The sequence below is a fragment of the Coregonus lavaretus genome (genome assembly GCF_964263955.1).
Source record: "Coregonus lavaretus genome assembly, chromosome: 21".
Taxonomy (NCBI): Eukaryota; Metazoa; Chordata; class Actinopteri; order Salmoniformes; family Salmonidae; genus Coregonus; species Coregonus lavaretus.
This window is the reverse complement of record NC_140008.1, coordinates 38246753-38273049: the sequence shown is the minus strand read 5'-3', so window position 1 is coordinate 38273049 and position 26297 is coordinate 38246753. Positions and strand designations below refer to the sequence as shown.

Here is a 26297-nt window from a genome sequence, read left to right as displayed (position 1 = left end):
AGAAGTTGTCATATACTGAGGCAAGGAGTGGTGTGAGTAGTAGATATGTACCAGTACAGAGGGATAGGCCAACAAGTAATATATGTTTCTGTAAGATTGGGTTTTTAGCATTTATAGCAATGGTTATCAACTGTACTGCAGGGATGGAACGTAAGTCGCAGAGTAATTGAGGTTGTGGTGGCAGCTGCAGAGAGGTATTTGGGTGTGCTAGACTTGATGTCAGAAGAGTTACTGGGTGTGTTAAGTGGTGGTGTCCCATCCTTTCAGGCTGTTGGCCTGAAGTAGGACTAAATATATTTAAATAGTGGAGTAGGGTTGTGTTTATTTTAATTTTTTAGTGAGTGTAGTGTTAGATGGTAGGGTATTGGTTATTACATTTTATTTTTAAGCGAAGTATAAGGGAGTTATACTCCAGTCTAGTAGGTGGCGGTAATGCAACATTTATTGGATGCCAACCACAATTAAACCTCATCAAAGAAGACGAAGTGTGGAAGGATTAACATGGCGTCTATGGTTGCTGTGTTGATCAGGGCCGTGGATGAGAAAAACAATATACTGAGCAGGAAGATAGACGGTCAAGCCGCATTTTGACTTAAAACCTGCATATTACAGTAAGGCGTTGCATATTATTTGTAGACGTTTGACGATTATGTCGTGCATCAGTTTTATAGAGTAGCTAGCTAGTTAAGCAATTGTCAATAGAAAAGCTTAGCCGCTAGCCAACTAGTGGATAGATGTCTAGTTTGCAAACTAGCCATTTATTAGCTACTTTGATTTATGTAGCTAGCTACCTATCGTTAGCAAAACAGACATTTTCTAGCTAGCTAGGAAGTCCGTGCGCGAGCTGCACGATATTTATTTGTCTCGAGTTGTTATGAATACATTGCAGTTTGCTGCTTCTGCAGGGTGTCTCGCTACGCGAGAAGGCCCTTTCGAGATGTGGGTTGGTTTCGTTTCTTAATAAACACAAGTGCTTCAGCCATGGTTTTGTTCAGCTAACCAACTTGCTTTTTGCAACGCGAGTGTATTTACGGACACCAGCGTTGCTCCGAAAGGTATTGGGTTGGACAAAAAAACTGTCCGCGGGAAGCCTGAAGTTAAATCAAATTCAATTTCAACTTACTGTGCTGATTGGACGTTATGACGGGGGAATTTGAAACATCTAGTTAAAGGAATGTGTTATTAGACCCACTTCCTCTCTGCTTACATCATGTCAATATAAAAGTCCCCCCACAAGTTACTCCGTTTTCGTCCACATATGGTGCACGTGCAGGACTTTTATTTTTCATATGAGGTAATGTGGTCCGCTGTAGCTCAATTGGTAGAGCATGGCGCTTGTAACGCCAGGGTAGTGGGTTCGATCCCCGGGACCAGCCATACGTAAAAATGTATGCACACATGACTGTAAGTCGCTTTGGATAAAAGCGTCTGCTAAATGGCATATTATTATTATTAGGTAAGCATAGAGGAAATGGTTTTACAACAGACCCACGTTTTGGAAATTGTTTAATAATACTTTCCTTGACATATTTTGTCTCAAATTCCCCTGTCATAATGACCAACCGTCCTGCCGCCACAGTAAGTTGAAATTGAGTTGTATTCAACTTCTGGCGTTTTGTGCAACACAATACTATTGGGAGCAATGCTAGTGTATATACATGCACCGCGTTGCTAAATGCAGCTACTAGCCAAGTAACTACACCCTTTGTTATATTGTTATACTGTGTCTTTGCAATAAACATAGCTAGTTATATTATTATTACATTTTTCTGAACTGGTCCAACTAACCATATTATCCTAGCTTAGATGCACTCTTGTTTAAATCAGGCCTTTGGGACTTCATTGCAGCAAAGGTTTTGCCACTGTCCATTGGCTACATTCTCAGTTCTTCTTACCAGTAGCAGATACCTAATTACTACAATCTATGATTTGATAGTATTACTATTTAGTATATATGAATAGTTTACGCTATTGCTCTTCTAAGGTCAATGTAGGTAATGCCAACAATGAATGCATTTAATCTCTCCAGGTTTTCATTGGACTAGCTGCCTCCCTAGACTCTGATCATCCTCAATACAGAGTAGTAGCTAGAGAGTGGGAGAGGACAGGATCGAGGCATGGAGGAATCAAAAAGCCCCCTAAAATCAGTCAAGCCCTCTCGCAACGAGGCCAAGGGAGCCAAAGCTTCATCCTCTGCCAGCTCCAGGCCCCTGAAAGAAGCTCCAGCCCAGAGAGAGGGCCACGGCCCCAAGCCTGCCACTGCCTGTCGGAGCAAGGAGAACATCACCACAGCCAGGGAAGACCATAAGGACCAAGGCAGTAACCGTGGGACAGGCACGGGCAGAGCCTCCACTGCCAGCCCTCAGGACCCAGGGAGAGGGAAGCCTCGTAGGCTGACTGGGAGGACCAGCTCTGGGGAGAGGGGGAAGGTGAGACTGGGAGGCCAACAGCAGCAGGGGGGTGATGCTAGGCCCTCGTTGGTTACAGGACGCAGCCCGGCTGGTGTAGATGGAGGCAGAGACACAGGGGCCACAGGTATGGTGGCCACCTCATCTGAAGAAGGCCTTACTTTACAGACCAAGACCCCCAAGACAGGTCCATTGAAGCAGAAGTCACCGGGTGCGTTATTCTATACTTTACATAGCTAATGGTTAATGTTTGAGCCATTAGCTGCTACAATATAGACCTCTTGTTGCTGTTGTTGTTTTGTCATGGAAACTGTTCTTGGTCAAAACATTTGTTTCCTACAGCTGTTTCATATTAATGCATGGCTGTGTATCTATCTATCAATCTATATGAAGAGGTGATCTGTCTGTGTTTGCAGGTGAGAAGGCCGGTGCTGTGGTGGGCACAGGGCAGCCTGCTGTGGAGGTCACTGTGGTGGGGTCAGGGGTCAACGAGCGGGGTCAGGGTGGAAACATGACCTCTGAGCAGAAGCTGGGTCTCAGACAGGCTGAGGAGCGCCTCTACAGAGACTACATACACAGACTGGTCAAGGTGAGGAGAGAAAATAAGTTACTTTAGTTTGTATCAGTCGACTGTATGTATTGTCTGTATCAGTTACTGGAATTTATGTACACAATTGCACATTTAAGGCAACTTCAGTCTCAGGTTACATGTCAGTCTTATAGTGCTGAGCGATTAACCAACCTTTTGGATATTTTTCTTTTTTTAAACAACTAATTGACTAACATCGATTCAATTATTTGAATTCCATGTCGTTTCAGTTTTTTCTGTGAGCTCGATGCTCAGTTTCTGTAGAGATAAATCAGATCAAGCCCGAACTGTGCAGTGTAGTAGGGAGTTGTAGTTTCCAACAGGCCAATATTTTACATAGTTTAGCAGAGAAAATTGGGTAATTAACTACAATGAGCATAATCCATTGCGCGCGCCTGCTTACTTGTCTGTGTGGAGCAGACACAAAGACCTAGTTGAGTCACAGAGAGAAAAAAATGTGCGAGAGTGATAGAAAGCAGTTGCTTTGCGAGGCGTACCTGAAAATTCATGCACTAAGTGATTTTATATAGTTGGTAGCCTATTCAGCAGTCATAAAAGTAGGCCTTATTTACTTTGAAGAACTAATAAAATAGTGATTTTGTCTGACAACATAGGCAGCAGCTCTATAGAGATGAGGACATGGAATAAAATAAGTCATTACATTTAAACAAATGAAATATTTTATTAAAGTAATGTGAATAAATGATGGTTAAGTGATAAGCAGTAATAATAATAATATGCCATTTAGCAGACGCTTTTATCCAGAGCGACTTACAGTCATGTGCGCATAAACGTTTACGTATGGGTGGTCCCGGGGATCGAACCCACTACCCTGGCGTTACAAGCGCCATGCTCTACCAATTGAGCTACAGAGGACCAGTCACTACTTGTATTAATTGTTTTATTCTGTGATGTCACAGTATTCAACCCACATAATGCATAGTGCATTTAATGTTTAAAACAATTAAGAAAATTGAAAAATCATGATTATTTAAAAAAATAATCAACCGAACTCAAACATCACTAATAGCTAGCACTACAGTCTTATCAACTTGTAATTGGTTAATTAGAATTTTCACCAGGTAAAACTGTACCAATGTTAATAGTCAACAGCTCAAGAGTTGAGATTTCCATGTCTACATGGAAGAGGGGCGGGGCACTATCATATCATCAGTCTCTCACGTGATTGGTTTCACTGCTCTCTCTCCACCTCTACAGCAGTCTCCTGAGTACCCTAACTTCCAGTACCTATGCAAGCTGTGTTCTGTACACATCGAGAACATACAGGGGGCACACAAACACATCAAGGAGAAAAGACACAAGAAGAACATCATGGTGAGAGAAAAAGTTAGCAACTTTATTTAATTAGTCATAATGATCATGTTCTCCAACGACAACTGATGTGTACTGTAACTTGAGGAAAAAAAGAAGAAACCTGCACTGTAACTTAAAAGGGAATCCTAGGCTGCTGTTATTTCCATTTGTATGATATTTTAGAAGTGGAAATGTTTAATTGAGGTGGAGCTTATTGATGTGTGTATCTGTATATTTTTCCTCTTTTGCTGCTTCCTACGCCTACGTCGGCCATTTTGTATCCCCCCCCCAAACTCCAAATGCTGTCAACATTCTCCCTAGTCAATTAGACCGGGACATTAGAGGATATTTGGATTCACCCTGCCTTTGTCCCTTTCCCCTGTGCTGTAACTGTTTTAGGATAAGCAGGAGGAGAACGAGCTGCGGGCGCTGCCTGCCCCCTCCCCAGCCCAGCTTGGAGCCGTTGACTCAGCCGTCCTCCGGGCTGCCCAACAACACGGCATCTCAGACCAGGACTTCCTGGTGCGACAGGAAGTGGTCGACAGGATGGAGGAGATCATCCAGCAGCACCTCTCAGGTAACCAACTCTTCCGATCCTCCTGTCTCCTTCCTGTCATCTAGGCCTCTGATCGACCAAGTCTGAATGGGTGAAATCAGTAGCTTTTAGTAAGTATAGGCTGAATGGCAAAAGTTCCCAGGGGGGCAACAAACAAATAAAAATACAATAGTAGGGAATAATATCATGGTACCAAAACGTCATAATACTTATGATGCCAACCTTTTAGAATACGAAAGTACCGTTTCACATGATACTACCAAATATTTAGTCTCTGCTGGCGCCTGTTATAAAATGTTTATAATGACAGGAAACATTTTCAGCAACAGCAGCTAGTCTTTCTCTTGTATGTGCAGGTCCAATAATGTCCACTTCACTTTCATGCGCATATATCAAGTGTGGCAGCTGTGCTCAGCCAGCCACACCCCCTACCAGCACCTCACCTACTTCTCCATCTGCTCTTTCTGCGAATCTATTTCTCCTGCTCATCTATTCCTCCCATCAGTTTTTAATGTATAATTTAGCTGTGATGTCAAGCAGTGATGCAGTCCCTGATTAGTCATCTGTTGTTACATTTGATACATTGGAGCAGCGTAAGCAAAGTTGATAAAGTGTATAATTTCATTGCCTGTTAGAACCAAGAGCACATGCCAGTCTGAGGCTTTGAAAGTTTCACTGTCATGCAGCCTCTGAGTGCCAGAGAGGAAAAATGTTGCACAGCTTTGCGACAGGCATACTCGCAGCTTTACAACACAGAAAACGGCCTGTCTAGCCCTAGTCTAGCCCAAACCATTCAAACATATGACCTACAGTATATTAACGGAGCTACTTTAGAAAATTTTAGCATTGATTCGCGCACATTGATATAATTTCACAAACCATGTTGCGGGCCGTTTTAAACTAATCACAGGCTGCTAATTATTGTTTTGATAACAAACTGTGTGTTTGTAGGAGATATAGAGTGGTGAGAGAGGGAGTGTGTGTGTGTATGGTTAACTGAAAAGTAAAGATGGTTTCATGCAGTGTTTTCCCCTTACTGCCACAATGACATGCAGATCATTATGCATTCATATTAGGGCTGGATGATATGGCCCAAAACTCAAATCTCTATTTTTTTTTCAAACTTATGGGCGATTCACGATTATATATCTCTATAAAAAAAAAAAATCTAAATAAGCTTTGCTGTACAATTAAAGGTAAAATACACTGCATTTAAAACAGTCAGCAATAATCTAATGAATTCAGAGCTTGTGAAATTATACCTAGGCTAAATATATGCCTTCCACAACCATAAGACCACTAATCATTTAATTATTTTATCAAAATAGTTGTACCTACTTTTTTTTGCAATAATCACTGATCTGGCGTTCAGGTCTGTCTATAAAAATGCCCTTTCTGTTACAAATTTAACCAGAACATTATAGAAAATTAACACCGGTCTCATAAACAATCTCTCAAGCACAAGCCCACGTGCTAGTGAGTAGCCAGCTAATATTTATATTTCAAGTTTAGCCAACTTGGATCTAGGTATAATTTCACAAGCTCAGAATTCAGCTGAAAAGGAAAATGTTGAATTGTTATGAACACAACTGTCCGTCTCCAACTGTTTTGAACAGCATGCTAGCCTGTCCACTTTGTTCAGATGTTGAAATCAAGTGGCCTACCTTATTTCTCAGAATGAGAACGAGTTGCCAATTATTTTATATAATTGTTTCATGCTTATTGCACAATTATAAAACAGACTAAACGGCTAGTATAACAATCTTTATTTGACTAAAATGCTGCTAGCGATACGTGGTACTGTAATGTGCGCGCGACAAACTGAGCATTCATTCTCCAGAATGAATGTTCATTGGTACATCCGTTTTAGTAGTGTCTGCTCTGCTCGAAATTTGAGGAGTTGAAACATAAACAGGGTATGGTTCGAAAGGTTAACTTCTCCTCTATTACAGTAAAATAATGTCTCCATGTGTTTCGGTGTCCATATGACTGATTCTGTTGGACCAAACCTCCAAATGCAAATAGTTGAAAGAGTTGAAACCGTGTGTCAGAGAGGAAGACGTGATCTCAAATTGTTTTGTTTGTTGTGAGTGGTAGTTGAGGGGCTTGGGAGAAAGAGGCGACGCGAGAGGTTTCACTCTCGCCAAAATATGTCCAAAATAAGCCCAATGCGGTTCTATGCTCTTATTTTGAACCTTGACACCTGCCTTCCCAACTTTGGGACAACGACACATAGGGCATAGACATGAGCATCTCGTCATTATATACAGATCTCTGGTGTAAATGGGAAGGTGCACAGCACAGAAGGAGCGAAAGAGACGAGACCAAAAATACAAAATGAGAACAAGCGGACATAAACGCTCATAAAAACGAAAAATACAAAAGTACTCGATTCTGCGATACAGGCATTTGGAATATCGCGCAAAAACATTTTAATTAATCTAATTAATTTGATATATTGCCCAGCCCTAATTCATATTCCTTCCATTTCTCCTGCCAAATTACAGGTAGGCCTTTTGAAAACATGAGAAAATTAGCAATTTTATGCTGTATTATATTATACACTGAACAGTGTAAGGTTCAGTTCAATGTGTTGTATTGAGTAGAATTGTGAATGTCAGTGACTGGTGTTTGTGTAGCACATCCGCAGAACATTTTGAAAAAGGGAACAGGCGTCTGGGGAACGGGGCGAACAGGACGCTAGGCCACTCTGACATTTTCCCTAGTGGTATCGCGATACTACACTGGTATGATATCATGAGTGAAATGTTGGTATTGTGACAACACTAGTAGGGAGATTATATGATTGAATCATGTATAATGCTGTTTAATGTATGGCTTTTGGTGTTTCTTTTCCAGTTTGCTCCCTTCGGCTCTACGGCTCCTGTCTCACCCGATTTGCCTTCAAGACAAGTGACATTAACATTGACGTCACCTACCCCTCCACTGTAAGTCTTTGCTGTGTCCTCACCTAACCACTAATGCAAGTTATATAAATGCAAAGTGGGTGCACATCAAATTGTTGTTAGTTTTACGACGTATCTTTGGAGTTAAGTTACATCAGTGGTAATCAATGTAGGCAAATAAGGGAAGGAGGCTATTCAATACTATTGGGACACAGCCTTGGTTTGCATCATCACCTCAATGTCAGTCTGTATCAGAAGATCCCTGATTGCTCTTCAACATGATTGTCTTGGATAGGATTTAACTGATTGGCTATGCTTATTAATTAAGAGGATCCAAGTACCTGTGAATTATTGGACTCCTAAACAGGACACTGTAAAACAAAACACAATTAACAGTGGAATGAATATGATGTGCCTCCACTTCTTCTTGCTCTTTGGGGTCTAGACCGGAGTCACTGTAAAATCACTTTGTGACTGCTGATGTAATAAAGGGCTTTATGAATACTAGTGGTGTAATGGTTCAACAAATCCACAGTTCAGTATATTGCGAATTTGGGGTCACGGTTTGGTTTCGGTACAGCGTGAACATGAATGCCAACTGTTACTGTAGTAAATGATTGTTTATTTAAGAAAATACAAAGTGTTGGTATTCCTGATTCCATATATGATCATTAGTCATAATGCCTGACACCACAATCAGGAATACCAATACTTTGTATTTTCTTAAATGAAAACATGATTACTCATCAACAACAACACTAAAATAAAGTGCAATATGCGTGTGAAATCAATATGTAATCATGGCTCAGACATTGTGCAGGCCTATGCTATAATGCGTTCTTACAAAGAGAAAAGTATGCACACTTGTGTGATTCTCATAAAGGGTCCGTGGCTGTAGCATGTACAGTGCATTCGGAAAGTATTCAGGCTCCTTGACTTTTTCCACGTTTTGTTACGTTACAGCCTTATTCTAAAATGGATACAATTATTTATTTTTCCTCATCAATCTACACACTACCCCATAATGACAAGTGAAAACAGGTTTTCAGAAAAAATTAAACACAGAAATACCTTATTAACATAAGTATTCAGACCCTTTGCTATGAGACTCGAAATTGAGCTCAGGTGCATCCTGTTTCCATTGATCATGATTGATGTTTCTACGCCTTGATTGGAGTCCACCTGTGGTAAATTCAATTGATTGGACATGATTTGGAAAGGCACACACCTGTCTATATAAGGTCCCACAGTTGACCGTGCATGTCAGAGCAAAAACCAAGCCATGTGGTCAAAAGAATTGTCCGTAGAGCTCAGAGACAGGATTGTGTCAAGGCACAGATCTGGGGAAGGGTACCAAAAAATTTCTGCAGCATTGAAGGTCCCCAAGAACACAGTGGCCTCTATCATTCTTAAATGGAAGAAGTTTGGAACCACCAAGACTCTTCCTAGAGCTGGCCGTCCGGCCAAACTGAGCAATCGGGGGAGAAGGGCCTTGGTCAGGGAGGTGACCAAGAACCCGATGGTCACTCTTGACAGAGCTCCAGAGTTCCTCAGTGGAGATTGGAGAACCTTCCAGAAGGACAACTATCTCTGCAGCACTCCACCAATTAGAGTGGCCAGACGGAAGCCACTCTTCAGTAAAAGGCATGTGACAGCCCACTTGGAGTTTGCCAAAAGGCACCTAAAGGACTCTCAGACCATGAGAAACAAGATTCTCTGGTCTGATGAAACCAAGATTGAACTCTTTGGCCTGAATGCCAAGCGTCACGTCTGGAGGAAACCTGGCACCATCCCTACGGTGAAGCATGGTGGTGGCAGCATCATGCTGTGGGGATGTTTTTCAGCGGCAGGGACTGGGAGACCAGTCAGGATCGAGGGAAAGATGAACGGAGCAAAGTACAAAGAGATCCTTGATGAAAACCTGCTCCAGAGCGCTCAGAACCTCAGACAAGGGCGAAGGTTCACCTTCCAACAGGACAACAAACCTAAGCACACAGCCAAAACAAAGCAGTTTCGGCTTCGGGACAAGTCTCTGAATGTCCTTGAGTGATCCAGCCACAGCTCGGACTTGAACCCGATGGAACATCTCTTGAGAGACCTGAAAAAAGCTATGCAGCGACGCTCACCATCCAACCTGACAGAGCTTGAGAGCATTTGCAGAGAAGAATGAGAGAAACTCCCCAAATACAGGTGTGCCAAGCTTGTAGCATCATACCCAAGAAGACTCTAGGCTGTAAACGCTGCCAAAGGTGCGTCAACAAAGTACTGAATAAAGGGTCTGAATAATAATGTAAATGTAATATTTCAGTTTTTTATTTTTAATGAATTAGCAAAAATGTCTTAACCTGTTTCTGATTGGTCTTTATGAGGTATTGTGTGTGGATTGATAAGGGGGAGAAAAAACAATTGAATCCATTTTAGAATAAGGCTGTAACGTAGCAAAATGTGGAAAAAGTCAATACTTTCCGAATGCACTGTAATTCTAATTTCCCACTCCGGGGTAATGTGATGTGCTGTCACTGTTAAGTACAGTGGGGGAAAAAAGTATTTAGTCAGCCACCAATTGTGCAAGTTCTCCCACTTAAAAAGATGAGAGGCCTGTAATTTTCATCATAGGTACACACACGTCAACTATGACAGACAAAATGAGAATCTTTTTTCCAGAAAATCACATTGTAGGATTTTTTATGAATTTATTAGCAAATTACGGTGGAAAATAAGTATTTGGTCAATAACAAAAGTTTCTCAATACTTTGTTATATACCCTTTGTTGGCAATGACACAGGTCAAACGTTTTCTGTAAGTCTTCACAAGGTTTTCACACACTGTTGCTGGTATTTTGGCCCATTCCTCCATGCAGATCTCCTCTAGAGCAGTGATGTTTTGGGGCTGTCGCTGGGCAACACGGACTTTCAACTCCCTCCAAAGATTTTCTATGGGGTTGAGATCTGGAGACTGGCTAGGCCACTCCAGGACCTTGAAATTCTTCTTACGAAGCCACTCCTTCGTTGCCTGGGCGGTGTGTTTGGGATCATTGTCATGCTGAAAAGACCCAACCACGTTTCATCTTCAATGCCCTTGCTGATGGAAGGAGGTTTTCACTCAAAATCTCACGATACATGGCCCCATTCATTCTTTCCTTTACACGGATCAGTCGTCCTGGTCCCTTTGCAGAAAAACAGCCCCAAAGCATGATGTTTCCACCCCCATGCTTCACAGTAGGTATGGTGTTCTTTGGATGCAACTCAGCATTCTTTGCCCTCCAAACACGACGAGTTTAGTTTTTACCAAAAAGTTATATTTTGGTTTCATCTGACCATATGACATTCTCCCAATCCTCTTCTGGATCATCCAAATGCACTCTAGCAAACTTCAGACGGGCCTGGGCATGTACTGGCTTAAGCAGGGGGACACGTCTGGCACTGCAGGATTTGAGTCCCTGGCGGTGTAGTGTGTTACTGATGGTAGGCTTTGTTACTTTGGTCCCAGCTCTCTGCAGGTCATTCACTAGGTCCCCCCGTGTGGTTCTGGGATTTTTGCTCACCGTTCTTGTGATCATTTTGACCCCACGGGGTGAGATCTTGCATGGAGCCCCAGATCGAGGGAGATTATCAGTGGTCTTGTATGTCTTCCATTTCCTAATAATTGCTCCCACAGTTGATTTCTTCAAACCAAGCTGCATACCTATTGCAGATTCAGTCTTCCCAGCCTGGTGCAGGTCTACAATTTTGTTTCTGGTGTCCTTTGACAGCTCTTTGGTCTTGGCCATAGTGGAGTTTGGAGTGTGACTGTTTGAGGTTGTGGACAGGTGTCTTTTATACTGATAACAAGTTCAAACAGGTGCCATTAATACAGGTAACGAGTGGAGGACAGAGGAGCCTCTTAAAGAAGAAGTTACAGGTCTGTGAGAGCCAGAAATCTTGCTTGTTGGTAGGTGACCAAATACTTATTTTCCACCATAATTTGCAAATAAATTCATAAAAAATCCTACAATGTGATTTTCTGGATTTTTTTCTCTCAATTTGTCTGTCATAGTTGACGTGTACCTATGATGAAAATTACAGGCCTCTCTCATCTTTTTAAGTGGGATAACTTGCACAATTGGTGGCTGACTAAATACTTTTTTCCCCCACTGTAGCTCTCTGTAGCCATGGATGTCCATCCATTTGTAGTAAGCGCAACACAGAGTGCATTGGCCAATTCATTGACAACTTAGGCTTTAGCTTGCTTATATAGAGTACTACCTGTTTGCTGAAATGGGTGAGAGAGGACGAAGTTCATAACGTTGCTCGAGCCCTTTCACAAGGTGCTGAAACAGAACTAGTTCCCGGCTGCGCCTCACAAAAGGACAGTTTGAAATACGCCAATTAAGATTTGAATTTTGATTACAACTTGTTCATAGGCTCTAGTTTTAACGGAATAGCCTGAAATGTTTTTGTCAGCCCAGACTTACTAGCGGTGTACAACGCAGCGTAGGCATAGCCTATAGGTCTAGTGTTTAAATGTTGTACATACATTTTTTTTTTGTTCATTTGGGTTCACAGTGCGGACCGAACAGAGTTCACCGAATTTTTATAGATTTGATTGAATTTGATATGATCAACTTTGATGCCCTGACCCTGACTAACAAATGTCATGCTGTTTTTGTCTCGCCAGATGACCCAACCAGATGTGCTGATACTAGTACTGGAAATCCTGAAGAACAGCAGTGAGTGTTGAACAGCGCTGCATGAATAAAAACACACACTCAGTCAGTGTAGAGAGCGAATGTCGAGTCGCCATAAGGAGGATTGTGTTGTGGCACGAGACAGAGTCAGTGAGGTCTTTGTTCCAGCCCACAGGCCAGAGCAGGGCAGAGTAGAGCTGTACTGAGTTCTGTGTCAGACTGGAGAGTCCATATTAACCTCCTTGAATGAATAACATTATGAAAACAGAACATTTATAGAAAACTGAAACTAATGCACAGTGGTTTTAATACAACCCCCTTTGGGAAATTACACTACCAGTTAAAAGTTTGGACAAACCTACTCATTCAAGGGTTTTTTATTTTTACTATCTATTTTCTACATTGTAGAATAATAGTGAAGACATCAAAACTATGAAATAACATATGGAATCATGTAGTAACCAAAAAACGGTTAAATAAATCAAAATATATTTTATATTTGAGATTCTTCAAATAGCCACCCTTTGCATTGATGACAGCTTTGCACACTCTTGGCATTCTCTCAACCAGCTTCATGAGGTAGTCACCTGGAATGCATTTCAATTAACAGGTGTGCCTTGTTAAAAGTTAATTTGTGGAATTTCTTTCCTCCTTAATGCGTTTGCGCTAATCAGTTGTGTTGTGACAAGGTAGTGGGGTATACAGAAGATAGCCCTATTTGGTAAAAGACCAAGTCCATATTATGGTAAGAACAGCTCAAATAAGCAAAGGGAAATGACAGTCCATCATTACTTTAAGACATGAAGGTCAGTCAATACGGAACATTTCAAGAACTTTGAACGTTTCTTCAAGTGCTGTCGCAAAAACCATCAAGCGCCATGATGAAACTGACTCTCATGAAGACCGCCACAGGAATGGAAGACCCAGAGTTACCTCTGCTGCAGAGGATAAGTTCATTAGAGTTACCAGCCCCAGAAATTGCAGCCCAAATAAATGCTTCACAGAGATCAAGTAACAGACACATCTCAACATCAACTGTTAAAAGGAGACTGTGTGAATCAGGCCTTCATGGTCGAATTGCTGCAAAGAAACCACTACTAAAGGACACCAATAAGATGAAGAGACTTGCTTGGGTCAAGAAACACGAGCAATGGACATTAGACTGGTGGAAATGTGTCCTTTGGTCTAGAGTCCAAATTGGAGATTTTTGGTTCCAACCGCCGTGTCTTTGTGAGACACGGTGTGGGTGAACGGATGATCTCCGCATGTGTATTTCCCACCGTAAAGCATGGAGGAGGAGGTGTTATGGTGTGGGGGTGCTTTGCTGGTGACGTTGCCTGTGATTTATTTAGAAATCAAGGCACAGTTAACCAGCATGGCTACCACAGCATTCTGCAGCGATACGTCATCCCATCTGGTTTGGGCTTAGTGGGACTGTCATTTGTTTTTCAACAGGACAATGACCCAACACACCTCCAGGCTGTGTAAGGGCTATTTTACCAAGAAGGAGAGTGTTGGAGTGCTGCATCAGATGACCTGGCCTCCGCAATCCCCCGACCTCAACCAAATTGAGATGGTTTGGGATGAGTCGGACCGCAGAGTGAAGGAAAAGCAACCAACAAGTGCTCAGCATATGTGGGAAGTCCTTCAACAAGACTGTTAGAAAAGCATTCCAGGTGAAGCTGGTTGAGAGAACACCAAGAGTGTGCAAAGCTGTCATCAAGGCAAAGGGTGGGTATTTGAAGAATCTCAAATATGATAATAATAATAATAATAATAATATGCCATTTAGCAGACGCTTTTATCCAAAGCAGTCATGTGTGCATACATTTCTACGTATGGGTGGTCCCGGGGATCGAACCCACTACCCTGGCGTTACAAGCGCCATGCTCTACCAATTGAGCTACAGAGGACCACTATAAATATATTTTGATTTGTTTAACACTTTTTGGGTTACTACATGATTCCATATGTGTTATTTCATAGTTTATTTCTTCACTATTATTCTACAATGTAGAAAATAGTAAAAATAAAAAAAAAACCTTGAATGAGTAGGTGTTCTAAAACTTTTGACCGGTAGTGTAGATGAAACAATCTTTTTCAGAAGTTACAGTATATCAGTTGGGGAGCCAGCCAGTAGATAATGTTGTTGTCTTTGAGTTTGGGAGCAGTCAAAGAATGGTCACCTTTCCCTTTACAGCTGAATATTCTGAGGTGGAGTCTGACTTTCACGCCAAAGTTCCGGTAGTGTTTTGCAGAGATGTCAAGAGGTCAGTGGAATGTCAACTCTACTGCTTTCTATTAGCTCTACTGTCACCTATTTACAACCTACTACTGTTTGAAATATCCTGAGTTACTGGTTGCTGGGTGGTTTTCATTACTGGGCACATTATAGCAAAACATTTTGCAACAGAAAACAAAAATGAGAGTTTCTAATTGGACAAGTTCAGGTAGCCCCTCTCGGTTTCAGTCAGTTTTCTTCAGTTTGGTGCCTAATGAATACAACCCTGATGAGTGTGTTGTATCTCCGCAGTAGGTTGTTGTGCAAGGTGAGTGCAGGTAATGACGTAGCCTGCCTCACTAGCAACCACCTGGCTGCCCTGGCTAGACTGGAACCCAGACTGGTGCCTCTGGTCCTGGCCTTCCGCCTCTGGGCTAAGGTAAGGCTGGCTTGGAGGACCTTCTCTTTTATGGATAGTATGCAATCATATGATGTAAATGGTATCTATCTAGTGCTTTTGATAATTGCACTTTTCCAATGTTCAGGCCTTTGCTGACTTAACCTAAACCTCTTCATGCCAACAGTTCTTAAAGTTTACTGTATTTGTGAGAAGTAGAAAGTAAAACGTGTGTGTGGTTTTCATTGTAATGAGTCAATGACATGATGGCTCGACATACCTTTGCATACTGTAGCTTTAGTTGTTTTAATGATACCAACAGCCGCTGACCAGAGAGAATGTGTTGTCAATGACTTACCAGATGAAGTAAAGACAATTATATATTTGGTTGTTTCTGTTCCTCTAGTTGTGCCACATTGACTGCCAGGCGGAAGGGGGCATCCCATCCTACTCCTTCTCCCTCATGGTCATCTTCTTCCTCCAACAACGCAGGGAGCCCATCCTCCCTGTCTACTTCGGCTACTGGGTAGGTGACACCACAGAAATATAATAACTAGAATGGACGTTGTTCTCTTTATCACACATTTGATCATTTTATAGAACTGGTCACCATTATGACAGGCACATTTTGAAGTTAATACATTACTTTCAGGTGACAAGTCATAACATGTTGCTGGGTTTTTTCTCTCTCCATTTTCTGTTGTTGATAGCGAGACTATGTTGTGTTCTGTTTCAGATTGAAGGCTTTGATGTGAAGCATGTGGATGAGTACCATCTGACGGGGATAGAGATGGATATATTTGTGGGGTGGGAGCACCGACCCCCCAGTACAGAGGGACGGGGGGACGGCAGGGGGGAAGGACGGAAGGCCAAGCCTGAGCAAAAGAAACCTGATGTGAAGAACCGGCATGTAGCGGGGATGGTGAGTAGTCTGGGAGGGGAGGGATCTAGTCCCAAAAGCAGGGCTCTGCAAACAGCACACGCACGCTATGGTCGAGTTCTGATTTTCTCCACTTTTCCCAGAAGTGTACACTTGCTCACTCCCCCCTTCATGGATTTATTGGATTGGTTTGCATAAGCTAGCTAGAGGGAATTCTGACACCAGTCTATTGGGAACGCTTAATGACACCTTTCATAAATAAACAATCCATGAAGGGGAGTGAACGAGGAGAGAATGTGACCATAACTATGGCTTTCAAGAATCTGAATGCTTTTTTATGTAGCTTCCTGAACTAAGCCTATGTCACATCTGACATAGTGTATTTCCCTCTCTCTGTCCCTCCCAGACGCGTCTATCCCTGGACCTGGGTAAGGGTGTGTCCCTGGGCCAGCTGTGGCTGGAGCTGCTGAGGTTCTACACGCTGGAGTTCGCCCTGGATGAACACATAATCAGCATCCGCCTCAAAGAACTTCTCTCCAGAGAGATGAAGAACTGGCCCCGGCGCAGACTGGCCATCGAGGGTAAGCGAGAGGGGGAGGGGAAGGACCGCTGAATGGGGGTGTATTCAGAGAGATGAAACGTTCAGAAAGTTGCAGAAGGAAACGTAATGAATAGAGCTGAGATGATCCCTCTATTCTACATGACAGACAATCAGGTTTGTTCTACACGATACATTTTTATGTATGACTAGCTCCCCTCCTTTGTTACCTATTTTGTCCTTACTATTTGTCTCCCTCAGTGAGCCTTCTGATGTACTAGGTGTTAATAGGTTAAAGTTATGTGGTGGAAAGGTCAGAAGGGACTATTTTTCATGGTTAGATTTCTCTTAGTGAGTTTCTACACACCACTACCACCTTTCATGTCGTCATCCTCCATTTCCTCTTCTCTCAGATCCGTTTGCCCTGAAGAGGAACGTCGCACGCAGCCTCAACAGTCAGATGGTCTTTGAGTACATCCAGGAGCGCTTCCGCACCGCCTACAAATACTTTGCCTGCCCACAGAGCAAGGACAGAAACACCGGGGTGCACCAGAGAGGTACGAAGCCAACCAAACATGGGGGCATGAAACAGGAGGAGGGAGAAAGGAAGAGTGGAGAAGAGGGGTCTGAAAAGAGTGGAGGTGGAGAGGGCGTTGGGAAGGAAGGTAAAAGTCAGAGCTCTGAGACGGGACAGAAGGAGAATGGTGAGAGTGATGAAGAGAAAAGAGCTGAGCGGGCTCAGGAGAAGGAGGAGAGGGCATTGAATGGCGGCCTTATGGACTTGGTCCTCAGCGAGGGGGGCAGTTCTACGGATGGGGCTGGAGCTGAGCCTGGCACCATCCTGGAGCCTTCCTCCGCCTCAACCCATAACGGCCTACTGGATGAGGATGAGGAGGAGAACCATGTGTCGGACAAGCAGGGACATATTGCACCGGAGGACCTGCACTATATCTTTGACAGAATGATTTTCACTGGTGGAAAGGTAATGCATAACCCCTGTGATACCTTTCCACTCATCAAACTTGTTTTCCAATGGACAATGTCAATTCTAGAACTGATTTGACAGCACATTTTATATATCTTTATATAAGTTCCAGAACTCCTTTGCCATAAATGTAATAGTTTGACTCAAATAGATTTGGCTTCAAGTTGATGAAAAAGCAGGTCTTTACCATAGTTTTCAGGTATTATCTTATCTCAATGAGTTTCTGGTCATTTGGATGTTCACAGGTTCTGCTTTCCAACATGTCAATCATCTTTATTATTTGATTCTCTCCCCTGCAGCCTCCTACAGTTGTGTGCAGCACCTGTAAGAGAGATGGCCATCTGAAGGACGAGTGTCCTGAGGACTTCAAGAAGATCGAGCTCAAACCGCTGCCCCCCATGACCGACCGCTTCAGAGACATCCTGGATGGCCTTTGTAGACTCTGCTACCGTAAGTCATCTGCTGTTCAACATTATTCTGCCATCTTGGAAGGAGTTTGAGTGATTTGTCCAGATTTTGTCAGAGCATATCTTCTATATTATGGAGCTAAGACAGGTGTCTTTAACCCTACACTGTTACAAACAGTATATAGACTTAAATATTAATATAGACACAAATAGGAATTCTCAAGCACGCTAAATATCATTTTTGTGTGACTTTTGTTAAATGTCTGTTGTGTTTGTAGATGAGCTGGCCCCTTCCCTTGGAGAGCAGCAGAAGAGAGAGCAGATCATGGGTAGTCTGGAGAGGTTCATACAAAAGGAGTACAATGGTACGTACTGAGTTGCATATGTAACAGCTGAGATAACAGTAATGTAAAGGAATACGGAACTTCCTATACATTGGAGTACCACTTCAGTATGGTATTATAAAACATCTATGATCTCATTTTACAGACCATGCCCAGCTGTGTTTGTTTGGCTCCTCCAAGAACGGCTTTGGTTTCCGTGACAGCGATCTGGACATCTGCATGACCCTGGAGGGCCATGATACAGCAGAGGTACATGGACTCACTAGACCGGCACCCATTTTGACATTTTGAACTTAGCCTTCAGTTCTTTGTCTGATCTCATCTCCCTAGTCATTCTGAGATGTATATCTGTCTACCTCTACTCAACAGAAGTTGAACTGCAAAGAGATCATCGAAGGCCTAGCCAAGGTGCTAAAGAAGCACACAGGTACGAGACAGGTTCTCCCACAGCACATTACATTGGAACTCCTTTCAGAATGCAAGGTTTGACTGCTTGATATGAGTACAGTGTAGACAGTCATATTTTGTGACTTGGTGATTGATTAACCTGTGTTTTCCCCTGTCAGGTCTGAGGAACATCCTGCCTATCACAACAGCCAAAGTGCCTATTGTGAAGTTTGAACACAGACAGAGCGGACTGGAGGCAGACATAAGCCTCTACAACACTCTGGTGAGTAAAGGGACTGGTAAGGGACAGTCAATGGCTAACAGGTCCTTTGTAACTCAAGCGAAGTTGCTGTTATCAACATACTTGCTTAAGCAATTAAATACATGCATCTGAATGGATTCATTGGCATCTGTCCTCTCTTCCAGGCTCAACACAACACCAGAATGCTGGCTACCTACGCTGCTCTAGACCCTCGCGTGCAGTTCCTGGGATACACCATGAAGGTGTTTGCAAAGCGCTGTGACATAGGTGACGCGTCCAGAGGAAGTCTGTCGTCCTACGCCTACATCCTCATGGTTCTCTACTACCTGCAGCAGAGACAGCCCCCCGTCATTCCTGTTCTCCAAGAGGTACTGTTCACTTACCCTCTGTTAACCCTTTTCCAACCCCAAAGTGGATACTGTTATAGCCTGTCTCTATGGACGTAGGCCGACACCAACAGAACATGCTGAAAGTCTTTGTAAAAGCAATTATAAAATGTTAAGGAAATAACCCAATGTTGATTGGTTCCTTAGGTCTTTGATGGACATTCTGTACCACAGAGGATAGTGGATGGTTGGAATGCCTTCTTCTTTGATGACATTGAGGAACTGGTGAGTTGTTGAGTCATCAACACTACTGAATGTAACATCCTACATGCCTGCTTCTCCTAAATTATGACCTTGAATGATTACCTTGAATAAGCTTGTTGTTTTGCTTACTAGTTATTGTAGTCAAAGCATTCTCTAACAGTTGTGAATATAATAAAGCTCACTATCCGTTGACGTAGCGTCAGCGTCTGCCAGAGCTTCAGCAGAACAGTGAGTCTGTGGGGGAGCTGTGGCTGGGCCTGCTCAGGTTCTACACTGAGGAGTTTGACTTTAAGGAGCACGTCATCAGCATTCGCCAGAGGAAACGACTCACCACCTTCGAGAAGCAGTGGACCTCCAAGTGCATCGCAATCGAAGGTAGTGAAACTATCTTTCTCACTCACATGGTTGTTATGATGAAAGGACCGATTTGATCACTGACAACTTACTTTTTGTTTTCCTTAGATCCCTTTGACTTGAATCACAATCTTGGTGCTGGAGTTTCTCGCAAAAGTAAGTGAACTATGTCTCCTAAGTAATCCTTATCAGGCCAATTTGGTGTTGTCTCTAGTATTTCAGTGATCATGGTCCCTAACACACCCCTTCTCTGTCTCGCCTCAGTGACTAACTTTATCATGAAGGCCTTTATCAACGGCAGGAAGCTGTTTGGTACTCCCTTCTACCCCCAGCCTGGCATGGAGGCGGTATGACAAACATTAGATATAGGACTGTCTTCACAAAGAGTCTTAGAGTATGTGTGCTGGTATAGGATCGTTTTTGCCATTTTAAACGATAATGAATAAGAGTGGGACCTGATCCAAGATCGGCACTCTGAAACACGTTGTTAGTATGGGCATTGTTACCCTGACACTGTTGAGTTTCATTTATGAACGCATATCAAATGATTCCATTTGTCTAAGGAAGATCTTTTCTCATGTCTAACGTAATGTTTTCTTCTGTGGTACAGAACTACTTCTTTGACTCCAAGGTGCTCACGGACGGGGAGCTGGCACCTAATGACAGGTGCTGTCGGATCTGTGGCAAGATCGGCCATTACATGAAGGACTGCCCCAAGAGACGCAGGTACACTGGGAGAGAACAGTGAGTTTTTTTGGAACAAACGTGTGTGTGTGTGTGTGTGCAGACCTGGGTTCAAATACTATTTAAAACATTTTAAATACTTTGAGTGTTTGCTTTAGCCTGCTTGGAGTGCCAGGTGTGACGGGTTTGCACTTTTGTCTGTTGGTTCTATTGCAACAGGCATAGTATATAGTATTTGAACTTAAGTCGGGTGGTGGCTCCATGTTTGATTTAACTAATCCTCCATTTCTGTTTCCGTGTGCGTGTCTTTTGTCCGAACAGGGGGATGAAGAAGAAGGAGAACGAAAAAGAGGAGGATGTCAAGGATGGCGACGAGCATGAGCCACGGGAGCGTCGCTGTTTCCAGTGTGGTGACATTGGTCATGTACGGAGGGACTGCCCAGACTACCGCCACCTTAGACAGAAAGCTGCAGGGGGACAAGGTACACACACACACACACACACCTCAATGTCCTTTTATCTACTGTACTTAGTTTTTTACAGACGACATAATGTATAATAATAACTGATAACAAAGAAAATACTGTACCAAGTTTGACTATGATTGTTTTTAGTGGCTCAACTTTATTTGAGTGGTCCACAATGTATTTGGTTTTTTATCTGAGCTAGTGGATCACAGCAAGAGTATTTACCAGCTATGTGTACAGTAACTAATTCATGATTGAAGCCCTGTATTTTGTCATTACTAGTACTGCCCAGCAGAGGGCAGCAGTGGGACTGAGTGTATGTGGTTGTTGGTTTCTCTGTTTCCTCCAGTTTCCCACATAGTGCGAGCCATGGTAAGCTCCCAGTCCATCCCCATCCCCCAACCTCCCCACGACCGACCTGGACGCACCAGACAACCTTCCGAATGTGTGAGTACAACAGGCCATTTTCTGTCTCTCCCTTAGCCAGTACTGTTGCAGCTATCTTCTTTATGAATCAATACAGACTTGTATGTATGATGATACATTTTTTTTATTGATTTCTTTCAAAATCTTTCTTCCTGTCTTTCCCACTACCTCCTTCCCCTGCTCCCTTGCTGTCTCTCTCGGTCTCTCTGTCCAGTCTGATTCCCACCAGACTCCACCCTATTCCCCTCAGCCCACCCCGTTCTCCCAGGGTTCCAGCTCCCCCCAGTCCTCCTCCTCCAAGACCTCCATCTCTGCTGGAGGGGGACCCCAGAAGCAGCCCCAACACCCCCAGGTTCCCCTCTCTCTCTTCAGCTTCCCTCCCTCCCACTCCCACCCAAGCCAGTACCACCACCCTGGAGCTCTCACTGCTCTGGGGCTGCTGCCGTCCCACCACAACCAGCACCAATCACACCTGTCCCAGGGGCACCAGGCCCATCACCAACCCCACCACCCCTCCACCTCCTGGCCCATCCACGGCCCCGTCCTCCAGACCTCCAGCGGCCCCAGAGGGCCCTCCCCGCCCAGCCTAAAATTCCCCTTGCGCCAGACCCCCGGGCCAGGGAATGGGAACACAGGCCCAGGGGGGTCTCCGGTGGGTGGCAGCCCCATGAACCTCAACGACCCCAGCATCATCTTCGCCCAGCCGGCGGGGAGGCCCATGGGCTTGGGAGGAGGGCCGGGACTGGACGGGCACTGGCACAACCACCTGGCACAGCAAGGGGCACTGGTGGCTAACGGCACTGTGGGCAAGTCAGGTACACACTGGGTGGCACTGTCTGTCTGTGTTATCTGTGACTGTCTGTGTCAGTTGTAACGGTCAGTCTGTCCACGTCTTTGTTTATTTGTCTGACTAACTGTGGTCAGATTCTGTCCTTGTTCAGGTAGTCTTTAGCAGTAACTGTCTGTTTCCCTGTTAATGGTGCTGATTGTGTGGTCAGGTAAGAGACACCAGTGGTTTTGGCTACACACTTAATTCACTGTTCACAAAAAACTGGTGCTGGGACAGAAGGATTTTATCAAATTGTGGTTGGCTGAGTTTCTTGTTTCAATTTTCCAATGATGTTTTGCTGTACCGAATTTGAAGACCTCTCCTCTCCATCCATTCCTCCCTCCCTCTCCCTGCAGATCCGGGCTACCAGACCCAGTTCGGGGGTGTGAGCCAGCAGGGCTCTAGGACCTGGGAGCACAGCAATGCGGCCCACTACTCCCAGTCCCAGTCCTGGCCCTACCGCATGCCACAGAACTTCATCCAGCAGGGCAACGGGGGCTACCCACAACCCGGCAAGCCCTTCATGTCCCAAGGTAAAAGGCTCGGAGAGAGCGAGAGAGAGACGGACACAGGGTCAAGAGACGTACTGCTAGGACACATACTGCTAGGATGCCACCTCTCATTTAGTATTACTTTTTTTAACTAAATGTAATCAAAATAATTTACGCCTTAGATCTTACAAAAATGCCCCTACAGCAGTTAACTTTACTTCCTTGTTTGTCTTGGCTCCGCCCCAGGTTCTGTGGTGCACCCCAGTCAGCATTTTCCGCTCCTCCCCCACGGACGACATCATGTCAACCTCAATTACATCCAGCAGAAGAAATGAACTTCGAATTCTGAACACTGAACTCCATTCAGTTAGGTTTTATGGTCCTTCACCATGACAAAACAAAAACGATAATCTAAATTTGCATCATTTGGTCACAATACTTTTAAAAATGAATTTTATCATTTTTGTACAGTTTTTACATTTTTTTTGGTCTCCTTACATTGATTTGTGATACAAATGTCAAATATTTTAATACCCCCATTTTTGAAGGGGTCCAAAAAGTGTTTATTTTATCATGTAAAGTAAGGAGGTAAAAATTATCCTTTATTTTTATTAGCTGTATTCATACTTTGCTTGCTTAAGGATAAAAGCTTTGAATAGACATTTGTAAAAAGATAAAATAACACATTTTTAAAAATGCACACCCCTATCAGATAGTTAGTGCCTTCAGAAAGTATTCATACCCCCTGACTTACTCCACATTTTGTTGTTACTGCCTGAATTCAGAATGGATTCAATTTATATTTTTTCTCACCCATCTATACACTACCCCATAATGACAAAGTGAAAAGATGTTTGTAGAAATATTTGCAGATTTATTGAAAATTAAATACATACATCTAATGTACATAAGTATTCACATCCCTGACTCAATACTTTGTAGAAGCACCTTTGGCAGTGATTACAGCTGAGGGTCTTTCTGGGTAAGTCTCTAAGCGCTTTCTACACCAGGATTGTGCAACATTTGCCCATTATTCTTTAAAAAAATCCTCAAGCTTTGTCAAATTGGTTGTTGATCATTGCTAGACAACCATTTTCAGGTCTTGCCATAGATTTAAGTCAAAACTGTAACTCAGCCACTCAGGAACTTTCACTGTCTTCTTTGTAAGCAACGCCAGTGTAGATTTGGCCTTGTGTTTTAGGTTATTGTCCTGCTGAAAGGGGAATTCATCTCCCAGTGTCTGGTGGAAAGCAGACTGAACCAGGTTTTCCTCTAGGATTTTGCCTCTGCTTCGTTCTATTCTGTTTCTTAGTGTTGATGACTATCCTAGAAAAACTCCCCAGTCCTTAACGATTACAAGCATACACATAATATGATACAGCCACCACCATGCTTGAAAATATTGATGGTGGTACTCAGTAATGTGTTATATTGGATTTGCCCCAAACATAACACTTTGTTTTCAGGACAAAAAGTTAATTGCTTAGCCACATTTTTAGCAGTATTACTTTAGTGCCTTGTTGCAAACAGGATACATGTTTTGGAATATGTATTTTTCTGGACAGGCTACCTTCTTTACACTGTCAATTAGGTTAGTATTGTGGAGTAACTACAATGTTGTTGATCTATCCTCAGTTTTCTCCTACCACAGCAATTAAACTCTGTAACTCTTTTAAAGTCCTCTCCGGCAACGGAGTTAGGAAGGACGCCTGTATCTTTGTAGTGACTGGGTGTATTAATACGCCATCCAAAGTGTAATTAATAACTTTGCCATGCTCAAAGGGGTATTCAATGTCTGCTTTAAAAAAATAAACATCTACCAATAGGTGCCCTTCTTTGCGAGGCATTGGAAAACCTCCCTGGTCTTTGTTTGAAATTCACTGCTCGACAGAGACCTTACAGATAATTGTATGTGTGGGGTACAGAGATGAGGTAGTCATTCAAAAATCATGTTAAACACTATTATTGCACACAGAGTGAATCCATGCAACTTATTATGTGAATTATTAAGCAAATGTTTACTCCTGAACTTATTTAGGCTTGCCATAACAAAAGGGGTTGAATACTTAGACTCAAGACATTTCATCTTTTCATTTTTTATTAATAAACTATTTCTACAAACAATTCCACTTTGGCATTATGGGGTATTGTGTGTAGGCTAGTGACAAAAACATCTCAATTTAATCCAATTTAAATGTAGGTTGTAACAACAAAATGTGGAAAAATTCAAGGGGTGTGAATTATTTCTGAAGGGACTGTATGTAGTGCAAAAAATATCTATAGTAACGGGGGAAAATTAAAACTAAATAACATAAAGCCCCCCAAAAATACAGTAAACACAAACAAACAACACTTTGTTTTTGGTGACTTACTTGTTTTTTGGCCAGTTTCCCAGACAGATTAAGCCTAATCCTGGACTTAAAGCATTTTTAATAGAGATTCTTAAATCGGTCCTGGAAACCGCTGCCTTATTTTTAAAGTTTTTTTAAAAGCCGATCGGGACAGCAAACTGTGGTCGCTCTATGTACAATGCAGTACAGGATGAGTTTTAACATCTTCAGTAATCATTTACATAACTGCAGCTGCTCTACTACTAGAACATGGATATAATCAGCAGGACACTGGTATTGACATGTATTGCATACAATGGTCACTGTAGTATTATTGATTCATATCTTTTGTTGATTCTAAACGTTACAAATTTCAGTTATTACATAATGGTAGTGGTTGTGTCACCCAAGTGAACATTTTCCTAGAAATGCCCCTGACTGTTTTTCTCTCAGGTCAATGGAAGGAGCTGTCACAGCAGTCCACTTAGTCTTTGCATTGGGCTGGGGCCCTCCCTCTCCCTCCTTTGCCTAGCCCAAAGCCTTTGTGTTGGACGGACAATGTGAAAGGCAGTAGCAGTAATGTATAGAGTAAGGTAGGACTTCTCCTGTTAGCCTCAGGTAAACCAGAACGGTAGGGGACAGAGATAGGAAAAGAAGGATGCAGGTAAGAATGTACGCTTATGAACAGGTGGACTGATAAATGCTCATGATAACTACTAAAAGTCTAGTTATTGCAATATCACAACTATACTACACAAAGGCATGAAGGTTGTAAGGCTGCTGAGCTGTAGTGCTTTGGGCCCAACCCTGCCATTTGGTCTGGTCTTCTATGACGTGTGCAGGTAGGCTACTTCTCCCCTGGCCGGGCCCTACACCCTGGCTTCTGGTGGGGAACATGCCCCAGCTACTGACCAAACCTGCACACACTATCGCTAAGGCAGTGGTGTTAATTCACCAAGTAAAAATGCTTTGAAGTACTACTTAAGTAGTGTTTTTGGGTATCTGTACTTTACTATTTATATTTGACAACTTTTATTCCACTACATTCGTAAAGAAAATATACTTTTTACTCCCATACATTTTCCCTGACACACAGAAGTTACATTTTGAATGCCCTGGAAGGACAGCAATATTGTCCAATTCACACATCTGTCAATATAATGCGTTGTCATGCCTCTGATCTGGTGGACTCACTAAACACAAATACTGTTTGTACATGATGTCTGAGGAATGGAGTATGCCCTGGCTGTCTGTAAATAAATACAA

General features: G+C 42.9%; 1 protein-coding gene across 1 annotated transcript; it reads left to right on the top strand.

The window, feature by feature from the left end:
* The first annotated feature begins 482 nt into the window (after positions 1 to 482).
* On the top strand, positions 483 to 26297 carry LOC311149082 (terminal uridylyltransferase 4-like). The gene is made up of 29 exons (XM_084186191.1): positions 483 to 611; positions 2030 to 2619; positions 2825 to 2997; positions 4216 to 4332; positions 4711 to 4888; positions 7727 to 7815; positions 12430 to 12481; positions 14640 to 14709; positions 14973 to 15099; positions 15464 to 15583; positions 15794 to 15979; positions 16344 to 16518; positions 16889 to 17457; positions 17760 to 17910; positions 18146 to 18232; positions 18357 to 18460; positions 18581 to 18638; positions 18778 to 18881; positions 19025 to 19228; positions 19394 to 19471; positions 19648 to 19825; positions 19913 to 19960; positions 20069 to 20151; positions 20415 to 20530; positions 20810 to 20970; positions 21305 to 21402; positions 21596 to 22196; positions 22567 to 22743; positions 22948 to 26297. The coding sequence occupies exons 2-29, from the start codon at positions 2118 to 2120 to the stop codon at positions 23034 to 23036; spliced, it is 4695 nt and encodes a 1564-aa protein (XP_084042317.1). The 5' UTR covers positions 483 to 611; positions 2030 to 2117; the 3' UTR covers positions 23037 to 26297.

Coding starts and splice junctions, on each gene's coding strand:
- LOC311149082 (XM_084186191.1), top strand. CDS start 2,118: ATGGAGGAATCAAAAAGCCCCCTAAAATCAGTCAAGCCCTCTCGCAAC. Junction 2,620..2,824: donor ATTGAAGCAGAAGTCACCGG/GTGCGTTATTCT, acceptor CTGTGTTTGCAG/GTGAGAAGGCCGGTGCTGTG. Junction 22,197..22,566: donor CGGCACTGTGGGCAAGTCAG/GTACACACTGGG, acceptor CTCTCCCTGCAG/ATCCGGGCTACCAGACCCAG.